General features: G+C 36.2%; 1 protein-coding gene across 1 annotated transcript in view; it reads right to left on the reverse strand.

Moving 5' to 3' along the window:
- Positions 1–27462, reverse strand: part of LOC108695679 (adhesion G-protein coupled receptor V1) — a 208008-nt gene that overhangs the window by 103671 nt on the left and 76875 nt on the right. Inside the window, exons 48-75 of the mRNA XM_041568538.1 lie at positions 26847–27087; positions 26121–26243; positions 25453–25675; positions 25024–25228; positions 24169–24315; positions 23187–23442; positions 22416–22618; positions 21863–22039; positions 20559–20741; positions 19576–19755; positions 17921–18085; positions 16259–16376; positions 15151–15274; positions 14853–14991; positions 13344–13529; positions 12104–12336; positions 10848–10996; positions 9399–9600; positions 8803–9022; positions 8314–8553; positions 7513–7662; positions 5864–6337; positions 5630–5773; positions 5238–5409; positions 4054–4189; positions 2735–3570; positions 1931–2045; positions 44–215 (exon numbers count right to left, since the gene is read on the reverse strand). Coding sequence (XP_041424472.1) covers positions 44–215; positions 1931–2045; positions 2735–3570; positions 4054–4189; positions 5238–5409; positions 5630–5773; positions 5864–6337; positions 7513–7662; positions 8314–8553; positions 8803–9022; positions 9399–9600; positions 10848–10996; positions 12104–12336; positions 13344–13529; positions 14853–14991; positions 15151–15274; positions 16259–16376; positions 17921–18085; positions 19576–19755; positions 20559–20741; positions 21863–22039; positions 22416–22618; positions 23187–23442; positions 24169–24315; positions 25024–25228; positions 25453–25675; positions 26121–26243; positions 26847–27087 — 5913 coding nt within the window. The remainder of the gene's footprint in view (positions 1–43; positions 216–1930; positions 2046–2734; positions 3571–4053; positions 4190–5237; positions 5410–5629; positions 5774–5863; positions 6338–7512; positions 7663–8313; positions 8554–8802; positions 9023–9398; positions 9601–10847; positions 10997–12103; positions 12337–13343; positions 13530–14852; positions 14992–15150; positions 15275–16258; positions 16377–17920; positions 18086–19575; positions 19756–20558; positions 20742–21862; positions 22040–22415; positions 22619–23186; positions 23443–24168; positions 24316–25023; positions 25229–25452; positions 25676–26120; positions 26244–26846; positions 27088–27462) is intronic.

The following is a 27462-nucleotide window of genomic DNA, read 5'->3' on the forward strand; positions in this document are numbered from 1 at the left end:
TTGCTTCTGTGAAATCAAATTTTATCCATTGCCCAGCACTGACCTTGTCCGGTTTTGCTTCCACAGTAATGATGCACTGTGTTTGGCCTGCGCTACAGACGGTGTGTCCTGATATTAACTGTAGCTCATTAACAAGGTTCACTTCCTCCTTATAAAGTTCAACTGCGGTTTTATTGAAGGTAGCACGCCAGAAGACTCTTACATCCTCAAAAGCCCTGGAATAAAATGTCAATAAAACTCAGTGCAATGTTTTTCTCAACAAACACCTTACCTTGGTACCATGGTGCTTATAATCTAAGCTTTGCTTAACAACTCAAAGTTATAGTTTTTCCCCAGCTCAATTTCTACTACAATTGACGTTTTTCCAACAAATTTGATTCATGAATCGTGACAGCATTTCTTGTTTTGTGCTGGGGAACACTGACACCAGTAGAGCCCCAAAACCTCTTCAGTGAAGCCTGAGTCAGAGCTTTTCACTGGGTTCAATGTACCACTTTGGAGGTTCTGCTCACTTCCTCATAGAGGACAATTCCATTTGTTTGGTAAGATCTTTCACACATAAAACCATTCTAGCACAAACTCATTCTATGATTTGTAATGTATTCAAGTATCTTATCTCTTATTATCCCTTCCAAAGGCTTTCCTGCCACTGAAGTCAGACTTACAGGCCTATAGTTTTCAGGCTCAGATCTAAGCTATTTTTTGAATAAAAACATCACATAAACAATACACCAATCTGATGGCACTATGGCAGACCTCAAAGAATTCCGGAGAATTAAATAAGTGGTTTGTCAGACACGGAGATAAGCTCTTTTAGTAGCATGGGATGAATACCATCTGGTCCTGGACCCCTGTTTACTTTCCTATGTTCTGGTATATTCTCTGCCCCAAGTCAACCAGTCACCAATAGAGTATTATTAAAATTGGGTCGATTATAAAATAAACCTTTATTAAATTCCTTCATTGTGTAAACAGATGAAAACAGTCTCTGTCTTTGTCTCTGTTTTTTCCCTGCTCCATCAGCCAACTTACCTCCCTCTGAAAATACAGGTCCAAGCCTATTTTGCATATATATATAAAATAATTTCAGATTTATTTTACTCCTTGCTGCAATGCCCTTTTCACACATCTCAGCCTGTCAGTTAAAGTTTCTAAAGCTAACAGACTCCTGCTGCACAAATATGGCAGCCCCCTCATAGGGAAACACAGGGAGTCAGATGTAAATGTGTAAAAAGCAATGTAAACGCATTGGGCAAATACTTTATGGCAAAATTATAAGAAGCAAGAAAGTCAATAGTGATGGGCGAATTTGTCCGATTTTGGGCAATGGGCAAAACGGCGAAATGCCGATTTTGACACTGGACGCCGGCACCTATTAAAGTCAATGGGATGTCCGTTAATTTCGCCAAAAAAAAATTTCGCAAATGTATTCATCAGTGGCAAAATGCTGAAAAATCGTTGCTAATTCGCACCTGCCGAATAAATTTGCCCATCACTAAAAGTCAATTTTATGGTACATGTAAAAAAGGTCAGTATCTCTTTAAAGTTTCAGCTGCCCCAGCACTTTATTCTTACCAGCCTCAATGCTAACCTTTTGCTTTGCTTTGTCCTTCCATACTTACAAGGACACATTACTTGTGTACTTCCCACTTCCATTCTTTTTCTTTTAATGTACTAATTTCTTTCCTGTAGAATGTCAACATTTGTGTAACCATTTTACAGCACTAATGTCTTACATTACAATATCAGTCTCTTCAATATGATAACAGTGAAACCAACTACTACATGGGGTGTTTCATCACAGCATTTATATATGCAAAAGTTTGTCATGATCTAGTAACAAAATAAATGCAAAAATTAAGGGAAAAAAATTACAAACGTTGTAAATTATAATGTATTGCACATATCATTATTGCTTTTCCAGCCTTACCGGGTAATTTGTCTTGAAACCAAAAGCTGTACTGTGCGTTTTACAGAATCTTCATCAATCCAACCTTGCTGTGATTCCATGGCAAATCCCAGTATGCCATTCTGCATGTCACTTCCTACAATAACAATTTGTCAGTTCACTCTTTCTATGTGTAGAAAATCAAAGTGCATACTTTAACCCACCCTTTTAGCGTTTGCTTTCTGAGAGGATACAATTTTTTCCTCTTTTTTAATTATTTATGCTCCTAGTTGGATCTGTCTAAGGCTTAGTTACTATGTTTCAGGGACAAGTTCCAAAAGTTACAATGACTTTTAAGGTGTAGCTTGCAGAAAATCTAAATAAAAACAATACAAAAGAAGTTCTCTTTCTTTTGTGTAAAACTTTAATTGTTGTATCTGTTCTTCTTTAAGGAGGCCTACTTCCTGTTAATAATGGAATATGACAGTTCAAGAATGCTTTCAGCTTTCAATGGAGATGACGCATTGGTCACTTATTCCCCGTCTATGCACATCACATTATAAAGACAATGGCACACAGGTAAGAGTGAATTATATAAAAATGCCTTTCCCCATCAGAAGATACTTCCCATAGAAAACAGCTTTTCTATGGCACAGTGAAATTTTAAAAATGACTGCAAGCCAAAATGAATCACAGAAATTACAGTGTGGATCAGCTGAATTTTAATATCGCACATTGCTTTAATCTTAATGGTGTTTAAATCTTACTTAAACCAGTGGTTCTCCTTAACTTGTCATAAACAAAATATGCCCAAGGTAAATGCTAAAGTAAAGGGAGTTCACATACCTCGAATTATAATAGTCGCATATGATGTATATCCGCTTTCATCTCTCCCATCTATAATCTGAACTCCCCCTTGTGGATCTTTGATGAATACATAAAATACTTCAGAACCTTCAGGCTCCTCATCATCATGAATCTTGAGTGAGATATTACGTTCCACTTCACTATCTAGCAGTGTGATAAGCATGGACTTTTCCTCGAAATCCAAGACTTCTGTGGCCCAGGACAGATTTGAAGCTTTATGACTAGTCTCAAAAGGCAGCCCTTTTAGCCCTCCTGCTGCATTTAATTTTCCAAAAGCTGTAAGTGTGAAATGAACGACTCCACTAAAACCACGACTTCTCTTGACATGAAGATAAACTGTATTTAAAGCACTATTGTTAGTGTCTTCCTCCACATATGTGGTGACAGGTCCAATGCTAACAAATCCAGAAGTTAAGTCATTGGCCAAAATTGTTATTGTTGCAAGACTGGAATCAACGTTTAATAGAGATTTTAATTGGTAGACACCAACATTTTCCACAGACGTGAGGTTCAGGTAAAAAGTTTCATCCATTTCATAAATGTTGTCATTTACTATTGAAATTTCTATGACAGAGCTGATTTGATATTTCTGAAATATCAGTTCTCCGTTATAAACGGGCACATAATCCTCTATTGCTTTGGCACTTCCTGGAACGGTCTGGAACCTCAGAACTGTAATGTTCCCTTGAAAACCATACAACCTCTGGACATGTAGTGCAACCGTCTTTACATCCTCTGTTACGGTTACATACTTTGAATTTGAAGAAAACTGGAAAACTCCCATTGGTTCAAATTCCGAAAATGTAAATCCTGGCCTGATAAAGAAAAAATCACGTGTTGACAATATATGTAGAGTATTCAAGAGAATCTGTTAACTCCAAGAAACACACGCTGCAGCACTCCGAATCCTGTGAAAGCGGTTCATTGTGCCAACAAACTAGGCAATGTTTCTCAAGCGTTGGCCCGAAACATTGCCTAGTTTGTTGGCGCAATAAACCACTTTCACAGGATTCAGAGTGCTGCAGCGTGTGTTTCTTGGAGTTATAAGTGGGTGCAGCTTGCACCCGAATCCACAACAAGCGGTGAGTTATAGTCGAGCATCGCCCGCATTTGATCATACAAGAGAATCTGTTATTCCTGATGAAGATGGCACAGAAAGTCCTTTCCATAAAGGTGCAACAGCAATTTTCACTCTGCAACTATGGGTTCAATAATCAAGTGGGCAATGGATAATGGTAAGCTAGTAACGCAACACAATATATATATATTTAACATTTTGTAACAGTTTGTATTCTTACTTTAAACGAACCCCACCAGACATATTGCTGATCAGCTGAGTGAGCTGCAAAGCAAATGCTTCAGGGACGCTACCATTTGACTCCAGACGAACTGAGATTATTTTCCTCTCTTCTCCATGCATAAAAGTCACTGTGCCTAGGAAAAGATAGAGAGAAAAATACATATACATTTGGTAAATAAAGTGAATTGTTATGTAGGCCAAAGCTGATTCCTTTCTGTATTTATAGCACTAATCACAGTTTAACATTTTGATTGGCTAGATATAAAAAAAAACACTGCTTTTCTAACTGCACCCCTTCTTTGCAAAGAAAGAAAATGATTATATTTTTCCAGTTCATTAAACAAGCATTATGCCCCTGTGTTCAGTACTGTTCAACAGAATTCTAATAAAACATTTAATTGAGGTTCTTTAAGACTGTATTGTGTCTCTGAAGGAGGAAAGGATTTAGTTAGGCTTAACCCTCCCAGTTAATCCTTCTTTTCTTACTTATTATGAAGGAGAGTGAGACCGTTCATAATGCAAAACATCATTTTGTTACTGTAAATAGTTAGGCAGCAAATCATATTTATCATATTTTTTTTGATTATGTGGAAGGCATGTTGTGCAAGTATCCAATATGATTAATTATAAAACAATAGAGTATTTTCAAAATAATTTCTATAGTTTGCATGAAGAGCTCAAAAGTATTGCATGATTAAAAGGTGATGAAACTGTAAGGGGTAATACAGTTTGGGCTGCAGAAACAAAAATGGCTGCTTCTTGTAGAGATCAGTTTTGCAGACCATGGGCGGATTACTAACAAGGACAGAAATATGTTTATCCATTTCTCAGTCTATAGTGCAGCAGGTCTGTGGTTACTACCAGTAATTGCATGAGTTTGATTCACTACTTACAATTCCAGTCCCTTAAAGGAGACAATGTAGAGTCTATATAGTTAAAGACAAATTATGCACACTTTTCCTATGATAATTCTACACTATATGCCAGCATAGAAATGGGTGAAAGGTGGGACCCCTATTCCTTTGCTACTGGGAAGATAAAGAATATAATGGAAATTATAAAAAAAAAACACAAAAAAATAAAGTTTCTTAGATAAAATTAGTCCACAAAACACAAAAATGTCACGCAAAATGCATTATTGATATTGTTTAAACCTAATCGTTTAAGCAATTCATTTCTTACCAGATCCTGGAGTGATTTTACCAAGGTCAACATTGAGTGGCATGAAACCCTGGGGATATCCAACACTCCAGCCCACTGTTACAGAGCCATACAATCCTGTTCTAGATATGACTGCTTTGCCTTCTCCTAATGTAACGTTAGAAAGCCGAAACACAACAGCTTCAAAACCAATCTAGTATAAAGAAAAAAATATTTCAGTGCATATATATGTTTATATATATTCTTCTGTAAAGCTTACAACAAAAACCAGGCATAAACTCTGGTTAGACAGACATTTTTGTTTCCAACAGCTTTCCTTACTTGACAGCATAGGAATAGTTGCATTTGTTTTCCATCTAGTGGCCAGTCAGTGAAGCTACGGCTAATAAACTGTATGGCATAATGTACTGTACCTCTGAATTGGCAGCATCTTTAGGAACTGATACTGGAGTAGGCTTTTGTCCTTTTCCTATTTGGGGTATTGCATAGCTACTCTGGTCCATCAGTGTTACATTAGTCAGTTCAAGAGTAAAATTAAAGCCAGATGATAGGAAAGCCTGCAAACAAGCAACAATAATACATAAAAACAGATGTAAATTACAGTAATGTAAGTGCATGTTCATTGCATTAAGTGGAGACATATTTACCTGGCTGCTAATTGGCACTGTTTTAAGGCCATACGTGGCACCATCTTTAATCAGCACATTTCCTACAAACTTTTCAGCAAAGAATTCTTGTTCTCGTCCTCCGGCGGAAATCATGTAAGTTACAGACACATTGCCAAAGGTCCCTGCAAGTCTAGAAACATTAATCTGGATGTAACGACTCAAGTCACTAGTCACAATGATGAACTGGCTGGCAGGGAAAACAACAAATACTCCATGAGGTTCATCATTTCCAAGTACAGTAAACTGAGCAACTCGTTTGTCATTATCCAAATCTGCACCTCCTTCCACACTGGTCAGGAGGACCATGCAGGTCTCATCCAGTTCTGGTTCATCGTCTGGAAGGAGCTGAATGATGATCTCAGCGCTGTTGTGCTTTTCAGGGATGATAACCCAACCCATTAGTGCTGCAAAGTCACCTTGGATAACTGAGGCACTGCTCAACTGCCAGTGAATCTTAAAAGACAGATTGGAAATAGTCAAATTAGCTGCTTTAAGTAGTAACAAAGTTAATGTCTACATTTTATAGTATTTATTATTTTTAATTATGTCACATATCGTTAATGTGTAAAGCATAATTTACATTAACATATTGTTTCTCCTTTCATGATGAAAATGTCATACACCAAAACACAAATTTGTTATTTTTGATGTTTTTTCTATTTTTGAATGAATTGTGGAAAAAAAACACAACCATTTGATAAACGAAATGAAAAAAAGGCTTATGTTTTGCTTAGGACAACTCCCATTGATTTCTACATGAACTTGGTGGCTTTCAGATGTTGAATTTTCTACATTTGAAGTTTTTCAACATTTTCTGTGCTTAATATATATCTAAAATTTGAGTTTTTGAAGCTCTAATTCAAATTTTACCTAAAAAAATGTTAGCATTGATTAACTACCCCCTTATAGGCCTACTTATTCAAATTTGTGTAATTTTAGAGTTTTTCTTCTAATTTTAATAAACTTACATTTTTAGAAAACTCGAAAACTGTTTGCCTGTTTGCCTTAATAAATCAAAATATAAATATTTGATTAAATAAAATTTGTGAGTTTGCAAACATTCGAAAAACTCGGAACTGAAAAAAATTGCTTATACTTTGCCTATAACAAATCCCACTGAGTGGTGGTCCTGGGAAATCAGAGAGAAAAAAGGTGGAACTATGATGGGTTCCGGAAAAATGGAGATATACTTTATAACGGGCCAACTCAGCATGGGGTCCCCCTGGTGGCAAAAAGGAAAATACCATTGAGTCAGTGTATTGCAGCTGATGGGTAAATAAATAAATAAATAAAAAGACATGATGTGTGCAGCGGTACAGAGGTACAATGCACAGTATGGTAATCCCAGGACCATCTGCCCAAGTTAATCAGGACAGTTTAAAAAATAATTGATATGGAATGTTATGGATGTTAAAATGTTTTTGAAAAAATAGTTAATAAAATTAATAAAGAAGCTGTGGCCAATAAAGAACCTGTGGTGTGGTCTGTTTTATTGAGAGAGAGGTGGGCAAGGTCGCAAACAGTGAGTAAGATGTTGGGTAAGTATAAGGGTTTCCCCCACCTTCCTCGAATTTTCAAACAAAATTTACAATAAAATCAGTTAGTGAAAACAAGGAAAAACACATTACCGTTAAATTTCCCATAGTTCCCTGAACCCTCTTTAAAGGAAGTGTTATATTTAAAGGTCCTTCAGTCACTTCTGGCTCTGTATAGTTTTTCAGCAAAAGAGATTCAGGTGCAAACTGGATTATTCCATTGGGGTCACCAAATTTCTTTATCTGCAGGGAAAAAAAAACAAATGAATGTATATCTGTGTGTGCTCTCTTAAACAGTCACTCTCTACCATTGGCTTTGAAGTGATTTTGTTATTTCACCTCACTGACATTGGTGTTGGGCGTTATGTGCTAATAAAATACTCTTGTATTATTGTTACTTGTATATTTAAAATTTCAAATAGACTGTAATCTTACAAATAAATAAAAATACTGAAATATGTGTCTAATATACTTTTTCAATCCCCACACCTTAATATATTTTAGAGTCACCTTGTTTTTTAGCAACAACAGCTTAAAGTCTTTTGGGTTGTACCAACGATGCATAATGTTTGGTAGTGATTTTGGTCTATTTTTATTGCTCCAGTCCTTGCTGATAAGAAGCAGCCAGTATGGAATGATGCTCCGCCCAACTTCCTTTTATGAGGCACTTAATACAGTGTCATAATATTAAAATATCACAAAACAAATTTGCTATGTATGATTTGTCATTCAGTACAATAAGAGAAATGGTCAAGGGCCTGAATACTTTTGCAAGGCACTGTATGTACTTGTATGTAAAAAGCTCTAGTACAACAAAGGAATATAATCATTGCCATAAGAATTTGATGGCTTTACTGTACAAAAACAAATGCAGTATGTAATAAATGTACTTACTATCAATGTGACATTTCCAGCTTTGCGATCAATTGTAGCATCTCCACTTCCAACGCTCAACAGAATGTTAAATCTCTCTTCCACCTCTATTTCTCCATGTGGCAGAATCAGCAGGCTGATAGTTCTTATACCTCCCTCTCCATCATTAAAATGCACAGATCCATTCACAGGTTCACCAAAGTCATCATTATTACTTTGGACGGTTTCCCTGGAATTAGGTCCCAATATTTTCCAAAAAATCTAAAATTCCCAGGGAGACAAACACAAAATGAAATATATTTCTTCTACAAATATTTTTTATATACATCTTAGACTCTCTCTCTCTCTCTCTCTCTCTCTCTCTCTCTCTCTCTCTCTCTCTCGCTCTCTCTCTCTCTCTATATATATACACACACATATTCATTTAAGCATGTTTCTTATTTACAATCTCCTTTACCAGCGTGGACTAACATTATATGGATCACCAAGAATTAGACATGTGTACAATACCTGAGATGCTCCTAAGTTACCACCTGTCCTCTCCAAAGCCAGCAGCAAACTGAGCGATGCATTGGGATTAGGGAGAGTGATCTGACTTTGATTAAGAAATCTCACAACGCCACTGAGGGAATCACTTTTCGCAATGGTTACTGTAGACACAAGGTGACTGCCCAAGATTGCACCCCCACTTGCTGCCACAAGCCGTATTTCAAATTGCTCAGCAAATTCGCTGTAAGCAAAACACAAAAAGAATTTGCATTTTCTAAAAGTTATTAAAAACATTTTATAGGTAAATACAGAGAAGGGAACACCTGACCAGATAAATATCATATTTATGTTTTACATTGTAACTCTTAGTCAATGATATGAAAGTTCCAATGCAGGGAATGTTCCCTGATATAATTACTGAAAAATCCTAATTGTCACAGGGCTTGGTGGAGGAGGGGGGGGGGGTAATATAAGTTGTAAATGGAAAATAAAGCATCTTTGATATTTATTACATTGAAATTTATTTTTGAACATGAATTTTGAAAGTGTATTTTTGTGATGAAAAATAATACTATATAATAATATAAAGACATTTTATATTAATACAATTAAAATACCTTTCTTCATCATCAATAATGGAGATGTTGATAAAACTCATTTGCTGCCCATGCTGAAACGTAACGGAAGTATTAGGTACTGTGTAATCAATGCCATTGGCCAATGCAGAAATACTCTGGGACACAAATTCAGCTGTCACATATCCATATGCACCATATATTCTCATCACAGGAATGGAAAACGTTCCCACATCTTCTTCCACTAGCAAAACAGTGCATGAAATCAAAGTTATTTACATATAATGCTGTTAGGATATAGAATATGAAATTATAGTATAGTGTACAAATATAGTGGTAAACGCTCCAAATAAAAAGAAAATATGTACTCATACCCTCCCAAAGAGAACCCCTAACTAAATATAGGAAATTGTTTCTCCTGTATACATTACTTAGATTCAAATATCTTTATAGCATGTTCTACTAAAGAAAACACAGGGGAAAAAACACACACACACATATACAGAAATTACCCTAGCAAGGCAGGAAGACTTCATAAGAATAATATGCTAAACACATTTTATATTTCTTCTCTGGACGTAAATATGTCAGTCTGGTTTTACTAGAATATATCAATTATGTCTCGACATTTCATTTAGGGGCAAATTTACTTATGGTCGAATATCGAGGGTTAATTAACCCTCGATATTCGACTGCCGAATGGAAATCCTTCGAATATCGAAGTCGAAGGATTTACCACAATTTGTTCGATTAAATCCTTCGAATTGTTCGATTCGAAGGATTTTAATCCATCGATCAAACAATTTTTCTTCGACCAAAAAAAGATTGCAAAGCCTATGGGGACCTTCCCCATAGGCTAACATTGACTTCGTTAGGTTTTAGGTGGCGAAGAAGGGGGTCAAAGTTTTTTTTAAAGAGACAGTACTTTGACTATCGAATGGTCAAATAGTCGAACGATTTTTAGTTCGAATCGTTCGATTCAAAGTCGAAGGTCGAAGTAGCCAATTCGATGGTCGAAGTAGCCAAGAAAAACATTCGAAATTCGAAGTTTTTTTTATTCTATTCCTTCACTCGAACTAAGTAAATGGGCCCCTTATTGTTCCAATACACAAGAAACATGAATATCCTGAAAAATATTTGTTTATTAAAGGGTGCGTAGTAATGTCATCAATTATAACCATTGCTAAACAAAGTAATTTCTGTCACATTATTGAAACGTTTGTATTTAAAAATATTTGAAGGCACATTGGAGTTCCATAACATGTATAAATGTCCTCAGCTTTCAGCCTCATGCCTTTATATGATCATGGAAATCCTCGGTGACTTCTTATACATTATAATAATTAAGTATGCAAGATAGCATAATATAATTAACACACCAGCCACTGCTAATAAACCAATGATAAAATGCAAATATGCATTATTATTATTTTTCTTAAATAAAATATATCTAGGTTTAGATACAACGTAAGGTGTGTAATCCCACAGTACCTTGGATATCAATAAAATTGGGGTCAAACTCAATGATGCCCTCTGCATTATCGTTTTTTTGAATGATGATTCTAGCCAATGAATTGTTTCCTATTATAGGTGCTTGATCGAGTTGAAGTCCATTTGCTCTAACAGTATGATCATAATCCCTAAAAAAAGTAATGTCAATAGGAATATGTAATTCATATGCAATAAAATCCCCACATTAAGATATTTATCTTAACTATCTATACAAACATTGACAAACTTTGCCTACAGTTGCACATAGGACTAACTACAGCCCTGTATTTTGCTACTTTGACTGTCCAAGAAAACATCCAATCCCTTATCACCCCACCACACTCACAGTGAAGAACAATGTGTGTTGCCTTAAATCAGTTTTTTTCAGTTCATGCCAACTTTAAGAATGAAAATTTGGATCAATTATCTCATAACAAGGATGGAGACAAAATGGAATACTGTTTTCAGCAACAAAGAGCTCATTGCAGGAATATCGAGGACAGGAAAGAAGTGTTCCAAATCTCAGTCTAAGATAAGGCTTTTAGGTGTACCTTGGGGATCAAATAGGTGTGTGTTCTATGCAAATCATTCCCTAACTGGTCCTCAGCCAGTTGCTGCAATTTCCAATGGGGGAAGGGGTCCTCACAATTTGGGAACACCTGGGAACTTGCCCTTCTTCCATTTTAAATACAGTAGATGGCCTCTGTCCATTGGTCACATATGGGTGAAAAAAGATAATCTTCTAACTATGCTATAGTGCTTTTAAAATTAATTGAAAATAGTTACTATGTCCCCTTGCAAGCAAAACTGTTCCAAAGAGATCAAAGCCAATTTTTTCATTTGTTTTGCCAGTCTAGATGAGTGTCTCTGCACTGGTGCACAAAAACAAACTGAATACTCAGGATGAGGTCAAGAATCTAAAAAAAGGGAACAATTATGCTTTCATCCCTTGACTCAATGAACATTTTTATACAAGAAATGATTTATTAGCACTAGCAGACACTGACTAACACTGCCTAGAGCTCCAAAGTCTGTCATCCACAAAAACCTTCCTAATTAAATCAGTCTAAATGCAATTCAATTTAGTAAATAACTAACATTTATGTTGTTTTTGCCCAAAGGAACAATCTTGTATGTTTCAGTGTTTTTTTTTTCTTTATGAACCAAGTCACCACTCAAAAAATATTCCTACAGTAAGTGAATCTAACATTATTATATAAAATTATTATATCACATTAAACTCTATAGCTTCATACCTTCCTGTAAGTTTTACTTCCTGTATAACAACAAAAAAATCTTCAGGACCTTCGGGAAGAATATCATTATGTATTTTAATAGACGCATGTTTTATTGTTTCATTTGGGTTAAATACAAGCTGCCCGACAGTGTGAACAAAATCCAGATCACTCAGTGCTGATCCATTCACTGTTTGATATTTCAGCAGCACTGTTCCAAATCTGCCACCAGAACGAGTAACAGTAACATTAGCCTGTGAAAGAAAGTAGAATTAAAAATAGACCAAAAGTTAGATGAGCTTTTGAACAATGTGCTAAGTCAAGGTACTTAATAACTATACTAATAAATAACAAGGCACATACAATTCTGCCTATAATAAAATAAATTTATCAACTGTAAAGTAATTTGAACTCAGTCAGACACATAGGTAAAAAAGGTTCAAAATTTAAAGAAAAATCCGTCCCCCTTTCCCTTTTAGAGCCTGATGTGTATTTGTCTAATTAAATAAAAGGCAAAATAAAATGAAAATCTGACTTAGAAGTTTATAAAATGTATTATAGCTTTATACAACTTTGTTTATATCTCGACATATACAAAATGCATTATACAAACATTATACAAGTGCAGGAGCACCTCAAAACTATAAATGAGTATATTAATTATTGTATAAAGATTAAAGATATAACATACACTTTTTACTCATTTATCTTTATTTACATAACATAGCTTAGTTCTTAAAGGGGACCTGTCACCAAGGCTGTATAATAAAAGTCCTTTTCAAATAAAACATGAAACCCAATTCTCTTTTTTTAAATAAAACTTCCATACCCATTATAAACCTATTTAAAAGTCTCAGCTGTCAATCATATATTGCCTGCCCCACCTCTAGAGGCGGAGAAGGCAATAACTTTCACTTTCGATTCTGCACATTCTGGATGTCACTGCACTCCCCACATACTCCACAAAATGGTGCATGTCTGCTTTTGATTGTGGATTGTAAAAGAAATAAGATTGAAATCATTTTGTAAGTTGTTTTTTTTTTTGCTTGACTAAAATCATAAAATAGGATTTGGAATTATTTCTTAGGGTGACTGGCCCCCTTTAAGTACCTTAATGATATTTTACATATGTCAGTATTGCTTTATACTATAGTTTCACATCATTCCTTTTCCCTATTGCCTAGCATACCATTTGTGGGAATAGGATAGTGCAATGTATTGCTTTACAGGAAGTCACACCATCAATTTGTCAAGGCCTTACCCAGATTTCATCTTCAGATATTTGCAGAAGTGCCTGTAAAAACTCAAAGCTTCCATAAGGAAGGTCACTAGAAGCCATAGTTATGTTTGCAAACATGCTAGATTCATTTATGGTTGCTCCCTCGCTGACTTTACTTAGCTGAAACTGATAGTAGCTTTTTTCCTCAGGGGAATTATCATCCATAGCCTAAAAAAACAAACAAATATGCTTAGGACTAATGCAGAATATAGGATTACTATAGAGGTAGCAAGGGCACCACAGAGATGTTGTACTCTTCACAAAAAGTATGTGCAGGTCAGATGCTCTCTCTTAGGTCTGTCATTTACATGTAGTATTTAAAAAAGTCCAAAAGAAAAGCATAACTTATATTTATGGTAGGTAGCACTTACTGTATTGCCTTTAAGAAACCCCAAGAAAAAGATATATGGGTGAGTAAAATCGACCCCACCCCTTTTCTTGGATCACCCATTCACATCACTATAGCAGAATGTGGTGGGGAGAAAAAATGTAGAAGACACTGTAAAACAACAGTGAAACAGTGAAAGAAAAAATTGTTGAAAAAAAGAAACACTAACTTGATATAACTAAGAACATCAGAACACCACTACTTGCAGTACCGCATATTAGTTTATGGAGAAAAGTCTTCTTTGAGTCTTTTAGATTTGGGTAGAAAAGAGAAACTATAATGTCCTGGAGGACATGGATGCCCCACCTCAGAAAAATGCAGAAAAACATCTAGCTCTCACACTATCCTAGTCTATGAGAATGACAGATCTCTGCAAAGTCTCCAGGACTAGATTTGGATCCCACTGAGATACTGGTAAATGTGCATATAGTAGCATTGTTTATGTACTTTTTAGGCAACACAGGCTCTCCCTATCACATTGTATATGTGCCTGCTTTCTTTCTAGCATGAAGCATGTCTATTACCCTGACAGGAAAAAACAGAAGGCTAGCATCTTCAAATTGTGAAAATAAGAACTTTCAATAAGCAAGTCTGGTCTAAGAAGTAGTACTCAAGGCTCCTCTGTCTAATATTGCTAAAATTAATATTGCTTTGGGTATTAAGTTTGCTCTGAAATCGGTCTACCCAGTTTTTCAAAGCATGTAGAATTGCTTACAGTTGATGGAATGTGTTTTTCTTTTAAAACATCTCCTAATTTTTTCAGACTTAAATCCTCTGTACAATCTGCCAGTGATTAATGGACAAAACTCTTCTGGCCACCAAGAACTAGTCTGTTGTCCACCATCTAACTAAGCTCTTATAAGGTAATAAAATAAAAAGCCTCAAGTTTGCCCATATCTAGTAACCCAACAAACGGAAAATACTGAAATCAGTATATTCTATTTATCGGTATATTAAAGTATTTTCTTGAAACAAATATTGGTTGGGGTATGGGAAGTTAAGTAGCAGAAGTAATGCTACTAGTCCGGGAAATATCATATTCTGTGATCAAACAGGTCACGCCGTGTCCTCTTACTTTACTTGAGAAGGTATGTTACACTTGCCTGAATAAGAACAACAGCAGCTGATTGCCTATCTCTCATTATCAGTGAACCTGTGACTTCCAGAAATTCATTTTCATATGCTGGAGTAATATTCCAATATACTGTGATTTCACCGAAGATTCCAGGACCACGAACAAGACTAAAGAGACAAAATTGCATAGAATAGAATGAAAACAGTAAGTGCATCAAAACTACTATATAGAGCTGCAGGCAACTAAAATACAAAGAAAAGAAAGAAAAAAATATACTAAAATTCCTACTCTACTGAACTATAATTTTGATTAATGGGAAAACTTACCTGATGTAGGCAGTACCATTATAATTTCCAAACGGTTCACCAATTATGATATTTCTCGATGATGGCGCTATTCCAACAACTCCAGATGCTCCAGTATCTCCAGTAATGATAACAATGGCAGTTCCTAGAATGCAACACAACAATAGTTCAGACATAATGATTTAATTTGCCTAGGAGTGTTTATATTTATAGGAAAACGAAACATAAAGTCATCATTGTAAATAGCTATTATATTGTTGTTGCATTCAGAATGAACAGGGCACAGATGAGAGGGGAGTAAGTTGCCAGGCCCTTACATTTAGGAATGTTTACTGTACCTGATAAGTGATTGACCTCCACTAGAGGCATGCAATATGTAACTGAGCTCAGCATTTGTGTTATACTTATATCAGCTGCTTTCCTATCTTTCTCATGTGGGGGGAGAATGTAATAAAGTTAACAGAAAAATATGTGCAATGTCAATATTTGTTCTTTTGTTAAAAAAATTAGTTATTTGCAAAAGTTTAGTATAGCCTTTGCCAGCCCATGAAATTATTAAGCAACCTGTTTGCATGTGGCAAATACAGTTTGCTACAGTGTGCGTTTAGATCATTGATTCCCAACCAGTGGCTTGCGAGTTGCTCATCAACTCCTTGGATGTTGCTCCCAGTGACCTCAAAGCAGGAACTTATTTTTGAATTCCTGGTTTTTGTGGCTTAAAAACCAGGTCAGAGCCTCCTGTACACTTACAGTCCACACATGTACAATTACAGCCCATATTTGGCAACCCAAAGAACTTTTGTCATGCTTGTCTTGCTCACCAACTCTTTTAACATTTGAATGTGGCTCACAGGTATAAAAGGTTGGGGACCCCAGTTCTAGATGGACCTCCTTTCTCTGTTCTACAGTAAAACATAAGGGCACATCTTTACAGACCTAAGCTTTCAAGCAAGAAAGCTAAGTGAAGCCCCACCCAAACTTACTATGGCACATATCGAACTTCTTTTCATCTATATCGTTAAACAGCCAGCAACATATCTAACCTGTGCATATAGTGTATAGTGTATGTGTTTATAGTGGCAAGACAGGGAATCTTATAAAGAATAATAATTGTTGACTGGCTACTCACCATCTACTGGAGATATCACTGAATAGTCTCCAGAAACAAGCTGGATTGTGTATGTTTCCTCTCCTTCCAGCAAATTATCTTGAATTGCTTGTAAAGTAAAGGATTTTCTTGTATCACTCTTTAAAAAGATAAATATTGAAACCAGTATGTTTACTCCAGCAATATAAAATAATTTCTTACTATATTTGTCAGTGCTGTCCAACTTCTGTGGTACCGAAGGCCAGAATTATTCTGGTCTTCATGGTGGGGAGCTGATAATGGAAGCTAGTGTTAACCACTCCCCATTTTTAACCACACCCATGTTGCCACAACAATTTTTAAGTCTATATCCACATAAATGGTGATAGCACACCAAAAACCAAATGCTAGGTAGAGTATGGCACACACACACACACACACACAGAACATAGGGCAGGCAGAGTATGGCACACACAGGGAGAATAAGACAGGCAGAGTATGACACACACAGGTAGTATAGGACAGGCAGAGTATGGCACAAACAGGGATTATAGGGCAGGCAGAGCATGGCACAAACAGGGATTATAGGGCAGGCAGAGTATGACACACACTCAGGGAGCATAGGGCAGGCAGAATAGTACACACACACAGGGAGCATAGGGCAGACAGAGTATGGCACACACAGGTAGCATAGGGCAGGCAGAGTATGACACACACAAAGAGCATAGTGCAGGCAGAGTATGGCACACACAGGGAGCATAGGGTAGGCAGAGTATGGTACACACATGGAGTATAGGGCAGGAAGAGTATGGCACACAAAGGGATCATATGGCAGGTAGAGCATGGGGCAGGCAGAGTATGGTGTGAACAGTACTGGTCTTTAGAGGTGTGAACAATAGAAGTGTTGCAGGTGGAACAATGCCGGAGTTTACACTCTGAATTTGAGGTGTAAACAATGCAGGGGCCAGTTAATCTCTGTACTGATACTTTTTAACGTTTACGCAAGGTAAGCAGTCACAGCAGATAGAATTTCAAGTGGGGGGCCACACAAGCACTGATGTATTTTTTCCATTGTTTTACAACACTGTGGCGCTGATTTATTAAACATTGGAATTTCTATTTTTTCACAAATTGTATTTTTTCTCTAAACATTGTTTTTTTTTCTCTAAAACACAAAGAAACTGAGATATATTAAGTGTAAAAACACTAAATGAAACTAGTCTAAATTTGTCAAGCAAAAGTAGTCCAGGTGCTATAAAAGTCAATGGGAGCTGCACACATTCTTATTTTATCAATACAGACTTTTAGGGGGTTTTGGATTTTTTCTGCTAGTAATTGCCCAAAAAACTTGTATCTTTAGAGGTTTTCATATCTTTTAGCACAACGTTCAGCGTTTTCTTTTTGCTTGTACTTTTTATATTTGAGTCTTTTAATAAATTACATGGCGTTTGTGGTTTTAGAGAAGATGAGTTTATTCGTGGTTTTAAAAAACTAAAACCCTTAAAATGAGAATGTTGATAAATGGGTCTCCATGGCATGCATAATGGTCAACTTAAAGTGTGTTTATTTGGAAGCAAATTACTTAATGATCAAGAATATATATCCAAATATTCTGACTTTCTGGCAATTCTAAAATCACTTTTGAAAGCAGTCTTTAATAAGTGTGTTAAACAGAAACAATTATAGCAGACAAGAATGCCAAACCTCATTGAAGATCAGAGTGCCATTTAATGGTTTGAGGTCGTACTGTGCAGCTTCCTCAAGGACCCAGATAATTTTCACTGCCCCACGGCCCCCAGAACTTCGAGCCACTGTTAAAGTCACTTCTCCAGTGAGGTCTCCTGTGTATTTAGCTTCATTAATTCTTACCTAGAGATTTAAAAAGCATTATTCATAGGGTATTATAACTGTTTGAGTAAAATCAGCAATAGAATAATAAATCCAACCTAATGAATAAATAAAAATGGGTACAGGAAGCAAAAGCACATTTTGGGGGGGGGGGGGTGGAACTCCCAATTAATATTCAGAAATTTAAATGCCTTATTGTTTTTCATGTGTTCAAAAGAAAAAGTTTATGAATGTGTAATATTTGGACAGTACAAGGAAGCCATACATAAATCAGTTAATTGTAAAAGGTGTAGGACATACTGTAGCTTACACAGGGACATACGGGAGACAGATGTATTTTAAAGGGGAAATTAACCTTTAAAATAACTTTTAATATGTTCGTATTGCAACATTTTAATTGGTCTTCATTATAAATTTTGTATGGTTTTTGAATTATTAGGTTTCCTTGTCTGTCTCTTTTTTGAAACTGCTGCCTGGTTTCCAGGGGTCACTGCTTCTGTGGACTGCTCAGCACATATCATTGCCTCACTTGTAAGAGTAGCGGTGCCCTCTCCTCTGTGCATTGGTGCCTGGCTGAGAACCATTCGAGTGGGCTGGTGACCTTTCAGAGCTTGTACTTCTTGTTCCTTATGTTATTTATACATTTTATAGCAATATTGCCTTTGTTATAAGGTTATAATCTTAGGGTTGATAGAACTGTAAAGGCATGGGACCTGTTATCCACAATGCTCGTAACCTGGGTTTTCCTGATAAGGGGTCTTTTTTGTAATTTGGATCTCCATACTTTAAGGGGGTTATTTACTAAACTCCAAATTCATGAAAAATGTATGATTTTTTTTTATATAAAATCAGACTTTTGAAAAATCAAAAATTTTTCGGAATTTGTTAAACCCTGAAGATGGAAAAGTCCGAATCAGAAAATCCGGCATCTCAGACCTGTTGAGGTTGCATATAAGTCAATTGGAGAAGTTCCAATGATTTTTTTGATGTGCGCTGGCTTTCGTGCAATATCCCAAAGTTTTCAGGCAAAAAACATAAGAAATCTGAGTTTTCAGATGAAAAATCCGAAAAGATTGTGAAAATCAGATTTTTTTTCCTGCAAACAAAATTTTCAGGAAAGTGTATTAATAAATAAGCTGAAAAAACCTGTGTGGATTTGGTCGGAGTTTTTCTCAGAAAATATTGAGATAAATTCGGACTTTGATAAACCCCTTAAGTCTGCTGAAAAAAACATTTCAATATGAAATTAACCTAATCAGATTGTTTTGCCTCTAATAAGGATTAATCGTATCTTAAGTGGGATCAAGTACAAGGTACGGTTTTATTAATACAGAGAAACAGGAAATCATTTTTAAAAATGTCATCCGTTTATGGATAACGGGTTTCCGTATAGCGGATCCCATACCTGGACTAAATTGCATACTATATTAACATACTTATTTAAACACGAACAATTCACTATTAAGCTGCCAACAAACCAAGCTTGTGATGAAGGATAAATTTAAACTCACAGTTTTTTCCTCAAAACCAAACACTCCAATTGGGGAATCATTTGGTGGAATGTTAACCAGAACTGTAGTTTCATTCCCAAACTTGGCACCATTTGTCAGACTTTTCAGAACAACAGTGAATGCCTCTAAGAATTCAACATAGGTATCATCTACTATAAAAATCTGTATAACTCCTGATCCCTGCATGACAAAAAAAAAAATATCTTAGATTAGATTAGACATCCAAATTCAAAATTCAAAAATGTGTTACATTTTAAAGCAGTCTTTGTCTTCCGCTGTATTACATTATGCTGGTGAGATGGATAGAGATTTATAGATCATGGGTGCTTCATGCTGCTGTGCCAGTCACATTCATTAAATTTGAGATTATTATAAAATTTCCAGTATGACCAGCTTTATAGTAATTAATCTTTAACAAAATATCTATATCATTACACTCATAGGGGCAAATTTACTAAAGAGCGTTTTTTTAGCGAAAATTCACCAAAATAACAATTTGCATGGACATTGCAAATTTACTAAAAGTCACTAGCGAAAAAAGCTCAGCATTAGAGAAAATTCGCACCCAGTAATATAACTAGAGGAGGACGGGCCCTGGTGCGGGATGTGAAGGCGGGCCCCCCACCCCCCTCCATATGAGATTTTCCGCCCGGAAGGTGTGTGAGCTGCCGGGGGCCCTTAGGGGGTGCGGGCAATGGCCCAATCGCACCCCCCTGCACCCCCGGTAGTTCTGCCACAGTTCGCACCATTTTACAAACATCCGGAGGCCCCTGTGTGCATGCTCGAACGGTGCCATAAATAGATTTTGTATGGGCCAGGCAAATCGGAAGAGGGGGTCTGGCCTGGCGGAGGCCATATGGGGCCAGTGCCGACCAGTCCAACCCTGGCACAACCTATTGTGTTCTGAAGCCCAGAGAAACGTCTAAACCATAAATCTTGCTAATCATCACATAATGAAGAACTGTTAGGAAATAGCTATGTACCTGTCCATCAGAAAAAGTGAGGTTACCAGAAGATGGGTAAAAATCTTCTTGACTTGCAGTGATTGGCTTGGCTTCCCAATAAACAGTAACGGGTCCAAATTTCCCAGCACGTCTGATAATGGGAAGCGAAAGTACATTTCGTGGAGATGGAACTTCATAAGCAGTCACTGCCCCGTTCATATCCTGGAACAGAAATGCCTTATATGCGTTTTGAGTGATCAAAAGGAATGCTTAGGAATGGGTAACATTTTCACAGTACCAGGAACCCATACATAAATTAATCAATCCATGGTTAAATATTGAAACAGCAGTAAATGTACTCATTTGCTATTATAAGAAATGTAGATAACATGTAAAAGAAATGTTTCATACAATACAGTGGATCAATATGTAAGCCCTGTCTGGAAGTCTGGTCCTATTGGGTACATAACTGCAAATGAAGACTTCATTTTAATTAATAGTTGTTGTACATAGCTTACACAGGCATAAAAGGGAGGCAGATGAATTTAAAGGTTTAATTTGAGGAGAAATACTTTTCTCCTAATTCAGTTCCATTTTTTTCTCTAGACAGTTACATAAGCTTTTCTTATCAAAATGAAGCTGATGCTGCCTGAAAATGCTTCCTGTTAGCAAGGGTCATTGACTCCAATTACCAATTGACAGACTTCAGAGTTATTTTTATTGCTTATTTTTATTAAAGTGATTGGGAAAAGTTGAGCAAAACAATAGAGGGAATTCCAGAGAACAGATGCAGCCCTACCAAAGTCCTGAATGTGATGATGTAAAGAGGTAATGATTAAGGTGCTGAGGAGTAGGTCAGCTGAGGAGAATAAAAAATGGTTTGGTGAGTATCTGGAGATAAGTTCAGAGATGTAGGGTGGAGCAGAACTGTGAATAGCTTTGAATGTAAGGGTCATTAGTTGCTCAGGTGCATACGGCTGGCAGCAGCATTCGTTATGGACTGGAGACGGAGAGAGTCTCTGGAGGGGAAGGCCAGTCATGTTGTATAGTAGTCGATACATGATATGATAAGAGCGTGAATCAGAATTTTGGATGAATCATGAGTGATAAATAATCATTGGGTGAAAGTGACAAGAATTTGTTTTTGCTATGAGGAACAGTACAACCCAAAAGTGGAACTTGGGGGAATGGGGTAACACTTCTGGGATGTTATGGTTGTTAGATAGAGGAAAGAGAACCATTAATGTTTTGAATAGCTTATTTTAAGGTAGCGTTGGGGCATCCACGATTTTAAGCCCTAATTAATTTCTCCATCATGTTAAAAAAAAAAAAAGGAATGGTACCTTCGTTACATTAAACTGAAACACTCCCCTCGGCTCATCGTTTTCCAGAATAATGATCTCTGCTATTTCTGTGCCAGGCCTCTTCACAGTTGGTTGCTCTCTGGAGGTTGATACATTCAAACCCTCAACACTGGTGATATTTAGGAGAAATCCTTCATATAATTCTGGCAAATCATCCTTAAAGACACAAAGTTTTTCTATACAATTATAATGTTATCTAAAAATAATTTTTTTCCTTTAACAAAGACTAAATTCATGTATGTAAAGGTCAATAAGAATTATCATTTACAGTTAGGCCCATAAATCTTTGGACAGACACAACTTTTTTCTAATTTTGGATCTGTACATTACCACAATGAATTTTAAATGAAACAACTCAGGTGCAGACTTTCAGCTTTATTTCAGTGGGTTGAACAAAAAGATTGCATAAAAATGTGAGGAACTAAAGCCTTTTTTAACTTCTATAACTAACAATAACTATTCTATAACTTCCCTGCTCTGGCATAGTGACCCCCGCGTATTTTCCATTCCATTTAGCAAAAAATATACTTACAGGTAAAATAGTGATTGGAACTAGAGCAAATGTTTTGTTTTCTTTTATGATTACAATTTGCTCTTTGGTCATGAAATCCAGATTTTTTGTGGCACGATTAATTGCTGGAAGGGCAGGGTTCGGCATAGACTGCAAATAAATTGCAATGTCTCCTGCAAATCCTTGTTCTCTGACAACTTGCAAAGTGATGGTGGTTGAATTTACTGTAACAGGAAGAAAAAATTCAATGATGCACAACAAATGTCAAACATGCACAGTAGCCAATATGTCCACATGAATGGAAATATTAGATATTTATTCATGCACAAGTGTTTTCTTGGAAGCAGAAGTTTTTATTTCAGCACATTTGCTATAAGCTCTGCTATGTTGAATCATATCTTATCTATTGACTAAACAAAGCCCCACCTAGTCTGTTGGGTTCATTGAAGCCATAAATAACACATTCATAACATGCTCCAAAAACCCTGCCAAATAAAATGAAAGGAATTTTTAAATAAAAATAACATTAATTTTTTCCCCTGGGTTCCAACTATCTGTTATTCTTGGCTCTGGATCTTCACCAGCTAGAACAAGTGCTATGTACAGAATGTTATTGCAAGGGAGAGGTGGGAGCAAGTGACAGAAGTACCACCCAATAGAGTGATACCAACTGTAAAAAGCAATGTTCATTTTTTTTCTACAGTTACAGAGCAGCACATGTGCATGACCTGCTAAGATCTGATTGTAACTGATGGGTCGCCAATTCACAGAATATACCCACTACACTCCTACCTTCAGGCTCTTCCACTTTCACTTGCAAGGAGTTGATATGCCATCCAATCACACCAAGTGGAGAATCATTTGGCAGAATAACCAGAACAGCCGTTGCCCTTAATGGGTCTAAGGTAGCTCCTCTTAATGGATCTGCAATATTCATTGTCACCACACGTGTTAGCATTACGGTGACAGTCTCTGTGAGTTCAGCTATGTTGTCTGCAATAACCGTAACTGTGATTGTAGTCAGTGCTTGCCCATTAGAAAAAGTGACCTGTACACAGAAAAAGAAGCAGATAAAGGGAAATTAACTTTGCCATCGCTACTTTCCAAACTGGCTCAAGAAATCAATGAAAAGTGTTAGTTCACATATACGATGTCTGGAAGGAATGTACACTGTACACCCCATGAGGCCAAACCAAAATTTAGGAACCATGTCACTCATCAAAGATTTATTATCTACTTATAAAGTGCCATCGTCCAGTCGTTCCATCAGTGATGCCTCAAAAAGTTCCTATCACTATACATATACTAGTTAGTACCAACACTGTGCAAGATATTATAGAGAACACAAACAAATAAGATGCATTTATAGTATAGATGCATGAAAAATGTGTTTGCTAGTCCTTGTGCTTTTACATATGTTGATTATTCTATCTCATATACAGCTATAGTTACATTTAACTGATGTCAGCAAAATTATTTAACATGGGAGATTGGTATATTGCAAGTACAAAATAGGAGGGTTGTGGGTTCGCTCCTAAGGCCATATAAAAACATATTTAAGTACAAAAATCCCCTTTCTAAATGATTCAATGAATCATTGTATTTAAAAAAAAAAAGAAAAACAGGGTTTTTTGTTACAAAGTTATGTAAAGTTGATAAGCCACCACACCACGTCAAGATAAACCCCATACGGTGGTCCCTAACTTGGTTAGATTGGTATATTGGTCATCGTATAATAAAATGGCAAGATGACAATACTACTGAAAACACATACCACTCCCGAGGAAGGTGATATATCAGAAATACTGCCGTTGGCAAACCACTCCACTGCAACACGACCATAGTTTCCATATAGACGTTCAATGGTGAAGCTGACTAAATTATCTTGATCCATCTCTTCGGCTTGCTTTATTAAAGAGCTCTACAGGTAGAAAATGAGCATTTATGAGTTTATAGGTTGTTGACCTTTATTTCATCAAAGAGTAAAGAAAATCTAAATATAAAAATTGGTGCCCATTAAATAAGTTTGCCTGGGTTCAGAGATTTATTTTGTAATTGGCAACAGTTTTGCTTATTCTAGGTTATAAAGTTATAGCCATCTCACACATGGTGACAATTTTTGGTGTCAAAACCAATGGTAAAATATAAAAGAATGACTGGAGTGAAAAAATATTTGTTACCAGATATTAGCACTTTAAACAAATGTTTACCTGTAAAGGCCACTTTTTTCATTGGGGCTCCAATTAAATTGTTGGCAGGTCTCATCAAATAGTTGGTCCTAGTGACCAGTGGGCTAAAAATTGTAGCCCCCTCTGGGGAGGGCCCTGCTAACTTAATGACACGGGACCCTATGATTACTAATGGTGGCCCTACAGCAAACATTAAGTTCTACAGCTCGGACAATCCTGTCCTTTATCGTTATAGCTTTTTGTTGTAGACATTTCTTATAATACTTAGGAAATGTTGCCATTTTAAAATAATACTGTTATTGTTATAACCATGCACTTGTGACTTTAAACATGGCTATAACAATTACATTATCTAAGTAGTGATTTTACCCATCTATAATAATAATAATAATAATAAAAATGAAAAAATGGCAAATTAAAAGCATTTTATACACTTTTACCTGTGCAAAACCAATAACTCCATGTGCATCATCATTTGTTGGAATAATAATCCTTACATAGCTGTTAGCACCAATTTCAGCTCCACCTTTGGGATTCTTTAACCTTATACTGAATGATTCATCTTCTTCTGGAATTAAATCATCAAGGATATTGATAGCTATAACAGCTTCCCTTTCTCCAGGCTCAAACTTCAGCTCACCTGAACTAGCGGAAAGGCAAGCACAGCAAATCTTTAATACAGTCAATATGGAATATACACAGGGGGCACAGTGCCAGCTTTAACAACAGATCAACTTATTTACTATTTTAATAAAAACATGACTATTGAAAATTATACCTTTTTGTTTAAATGTATACTCATTAAAACTTAGTCCTGTTGGTATTTGTATGGCATAGACATTGATTACTGAACGAAAAGGTGCAAGTACCTGGGTATAAAGTCGGACTGATTGGAGATGGAAGACAGTTCAAAGATCTGAGAGCTGAAATCTCCTGCCTGTGCAATTATTGTTTTAGTGGCATTAATAGACTTCACAGTGACAGAAGACAGATATTTAGAGGCTGGGGCAAGCAGTACCAGGGAAAACTGATTCCATCCATAGTTTAATGAATACAGTGCTGACGCATTCTCACCAGAAACTAAAAAGTGAACTGAAAATTCACAATTTCATTAGCAGCATCAATATAAAATGAAAGTTACAAAGCCTTTTTAATATAACAATGTGATAATACAGAAAAAGCTTACATAACAAAAATCAACATTTCAAGGCTTGGAGAAAAGTGCACACCACACACCGCTAGTTGGGTATTAATGAAGAACATTGATGAACATACAAGGTTTGGTGGACCTCTCACAATACAACATTTATATATATATATATAAAAGCAAATAATAACCCATTACAATATCCCCCCTTGTGTATGCATTACATTTTGTATGTATTCATCAGTTATAGAGTTCTTCAGTTCTCAGGTACCTCAAGCAGCCAAGCATCACATTCTCAAAATCTTTACAGTCAGTGGTAACTAATGACTGAGAATGACTAACACTATTTTGTACATTATCTTATATAGTATATTAGAAAGTAATACTTACTTAGTCCAGAAGGTGGCATAAATGCATGGATCATGTTAGTACCACCTTCAAACGGGATGGTCTGTATTTTTTTAAAGAGCATCTGTCCAGACTCCCAAAGGAAAATATCAATAGATGTGTTTCCTACAGCAAAATACATTACACAGATTAAAGTGTCTATACATACAGATGCAGCCACTTTGGTTTGTCTGTTTGACACAGAATAACTAAACACAGATATCCCATTTATCTCATTTAACACAGAAAACTGCGTCACAACATCCCATCTAATTAAAGCATTCACCATTGTTCACAATGGTGCTTTGGTATGCTAATGGAAAGGTTAAATGCATTAAATGAGTTAAGATGACTTTAGATAACGCAGTTTCTTCAATTAACCATGAGTCATGACGCATTTATCTCACAAATCCAAGTGGCTTCATCTGTATACTGTAGAAACCCATGGTCCATGAAACAATATTTCATGGATAAAGGAGCAAGCAAAACTTTTTTTTATACTTTTTAAAGATACACAATAAATAGTAAAAGTCACTTGGAAAATGTCTTGAGCATGCCCCTGTAATTGTTAATGGTGGCACTTGCCTATTACACTGCAGCATAGCTAGAGCTATAAGGGAATGGCACAGGGTTTTTCATCACCTGAAATTGTCTCTAATAAGATTATAAAATTATAGAATAAGTACTGTAAAGCTACAATAATAACAATAATAAAATGGTTTATGGCACCTGAGAAAATGATATAGACATCTGCTCCAGAAGTTAGTGATTCCACACATGTTGTTCCTTTAATAGGAATGTCCTGTGGAGTCCCAAACTGATTTGTGGACCATGTGTATATCAGAGAAGAGCTTGCCAGGGAAACAACCAAATAAATACTTTCCCCACGCGTAAACACTGTTAATCCTGAGGTCCCATTGACTGGAAGTTTTTGATGTAGTGAGAAAAGACCATTATTCCATTTATAAACCTAGCAACACAATTAAATGTGACTATTAATACAGTAATACATCTCCACTTTCCAGAACCTAGAAAGGGTTAAATTAAAGGGAAAAAATTGAATGAGAGTATGAGAGGTTGGTACAGTCCAGAATGGGACTTTTGGTTTTATGAAGTGACTTCACTGGGTGTGCAAAAACATTTTCAACTTACACATGAACAAACTGAGCTTTAGGCTAAATTATCTTTACATTTAACAGGTTATAGACATTATTTGCAGCATTTAACACAGACATATTTTGAGTACAGAGGGAACAGATCTGGACTGGATCAAAATAGGCCATTTCGTTTCAGGTACACAGAGGCCCAAAGAGCCCAAACCAATCCAATAAAAAGGAAAACATGA

This window comes from Xenopus laevis, chromosome 1L (genome assembly GCF_017654675.1).
Source record: "Xenopus laevis strain J_2021 chromosome 1L, Xenopus_laevis_v10.1, whole genome shotgun sequence".
Classification (NCBI taxonomy): domain Eukaryota; kingdom Metazoa; phylum Chordata; class Amphibia; order Anura; family Pipidae; genus Xenopus; species Xenopus laevis.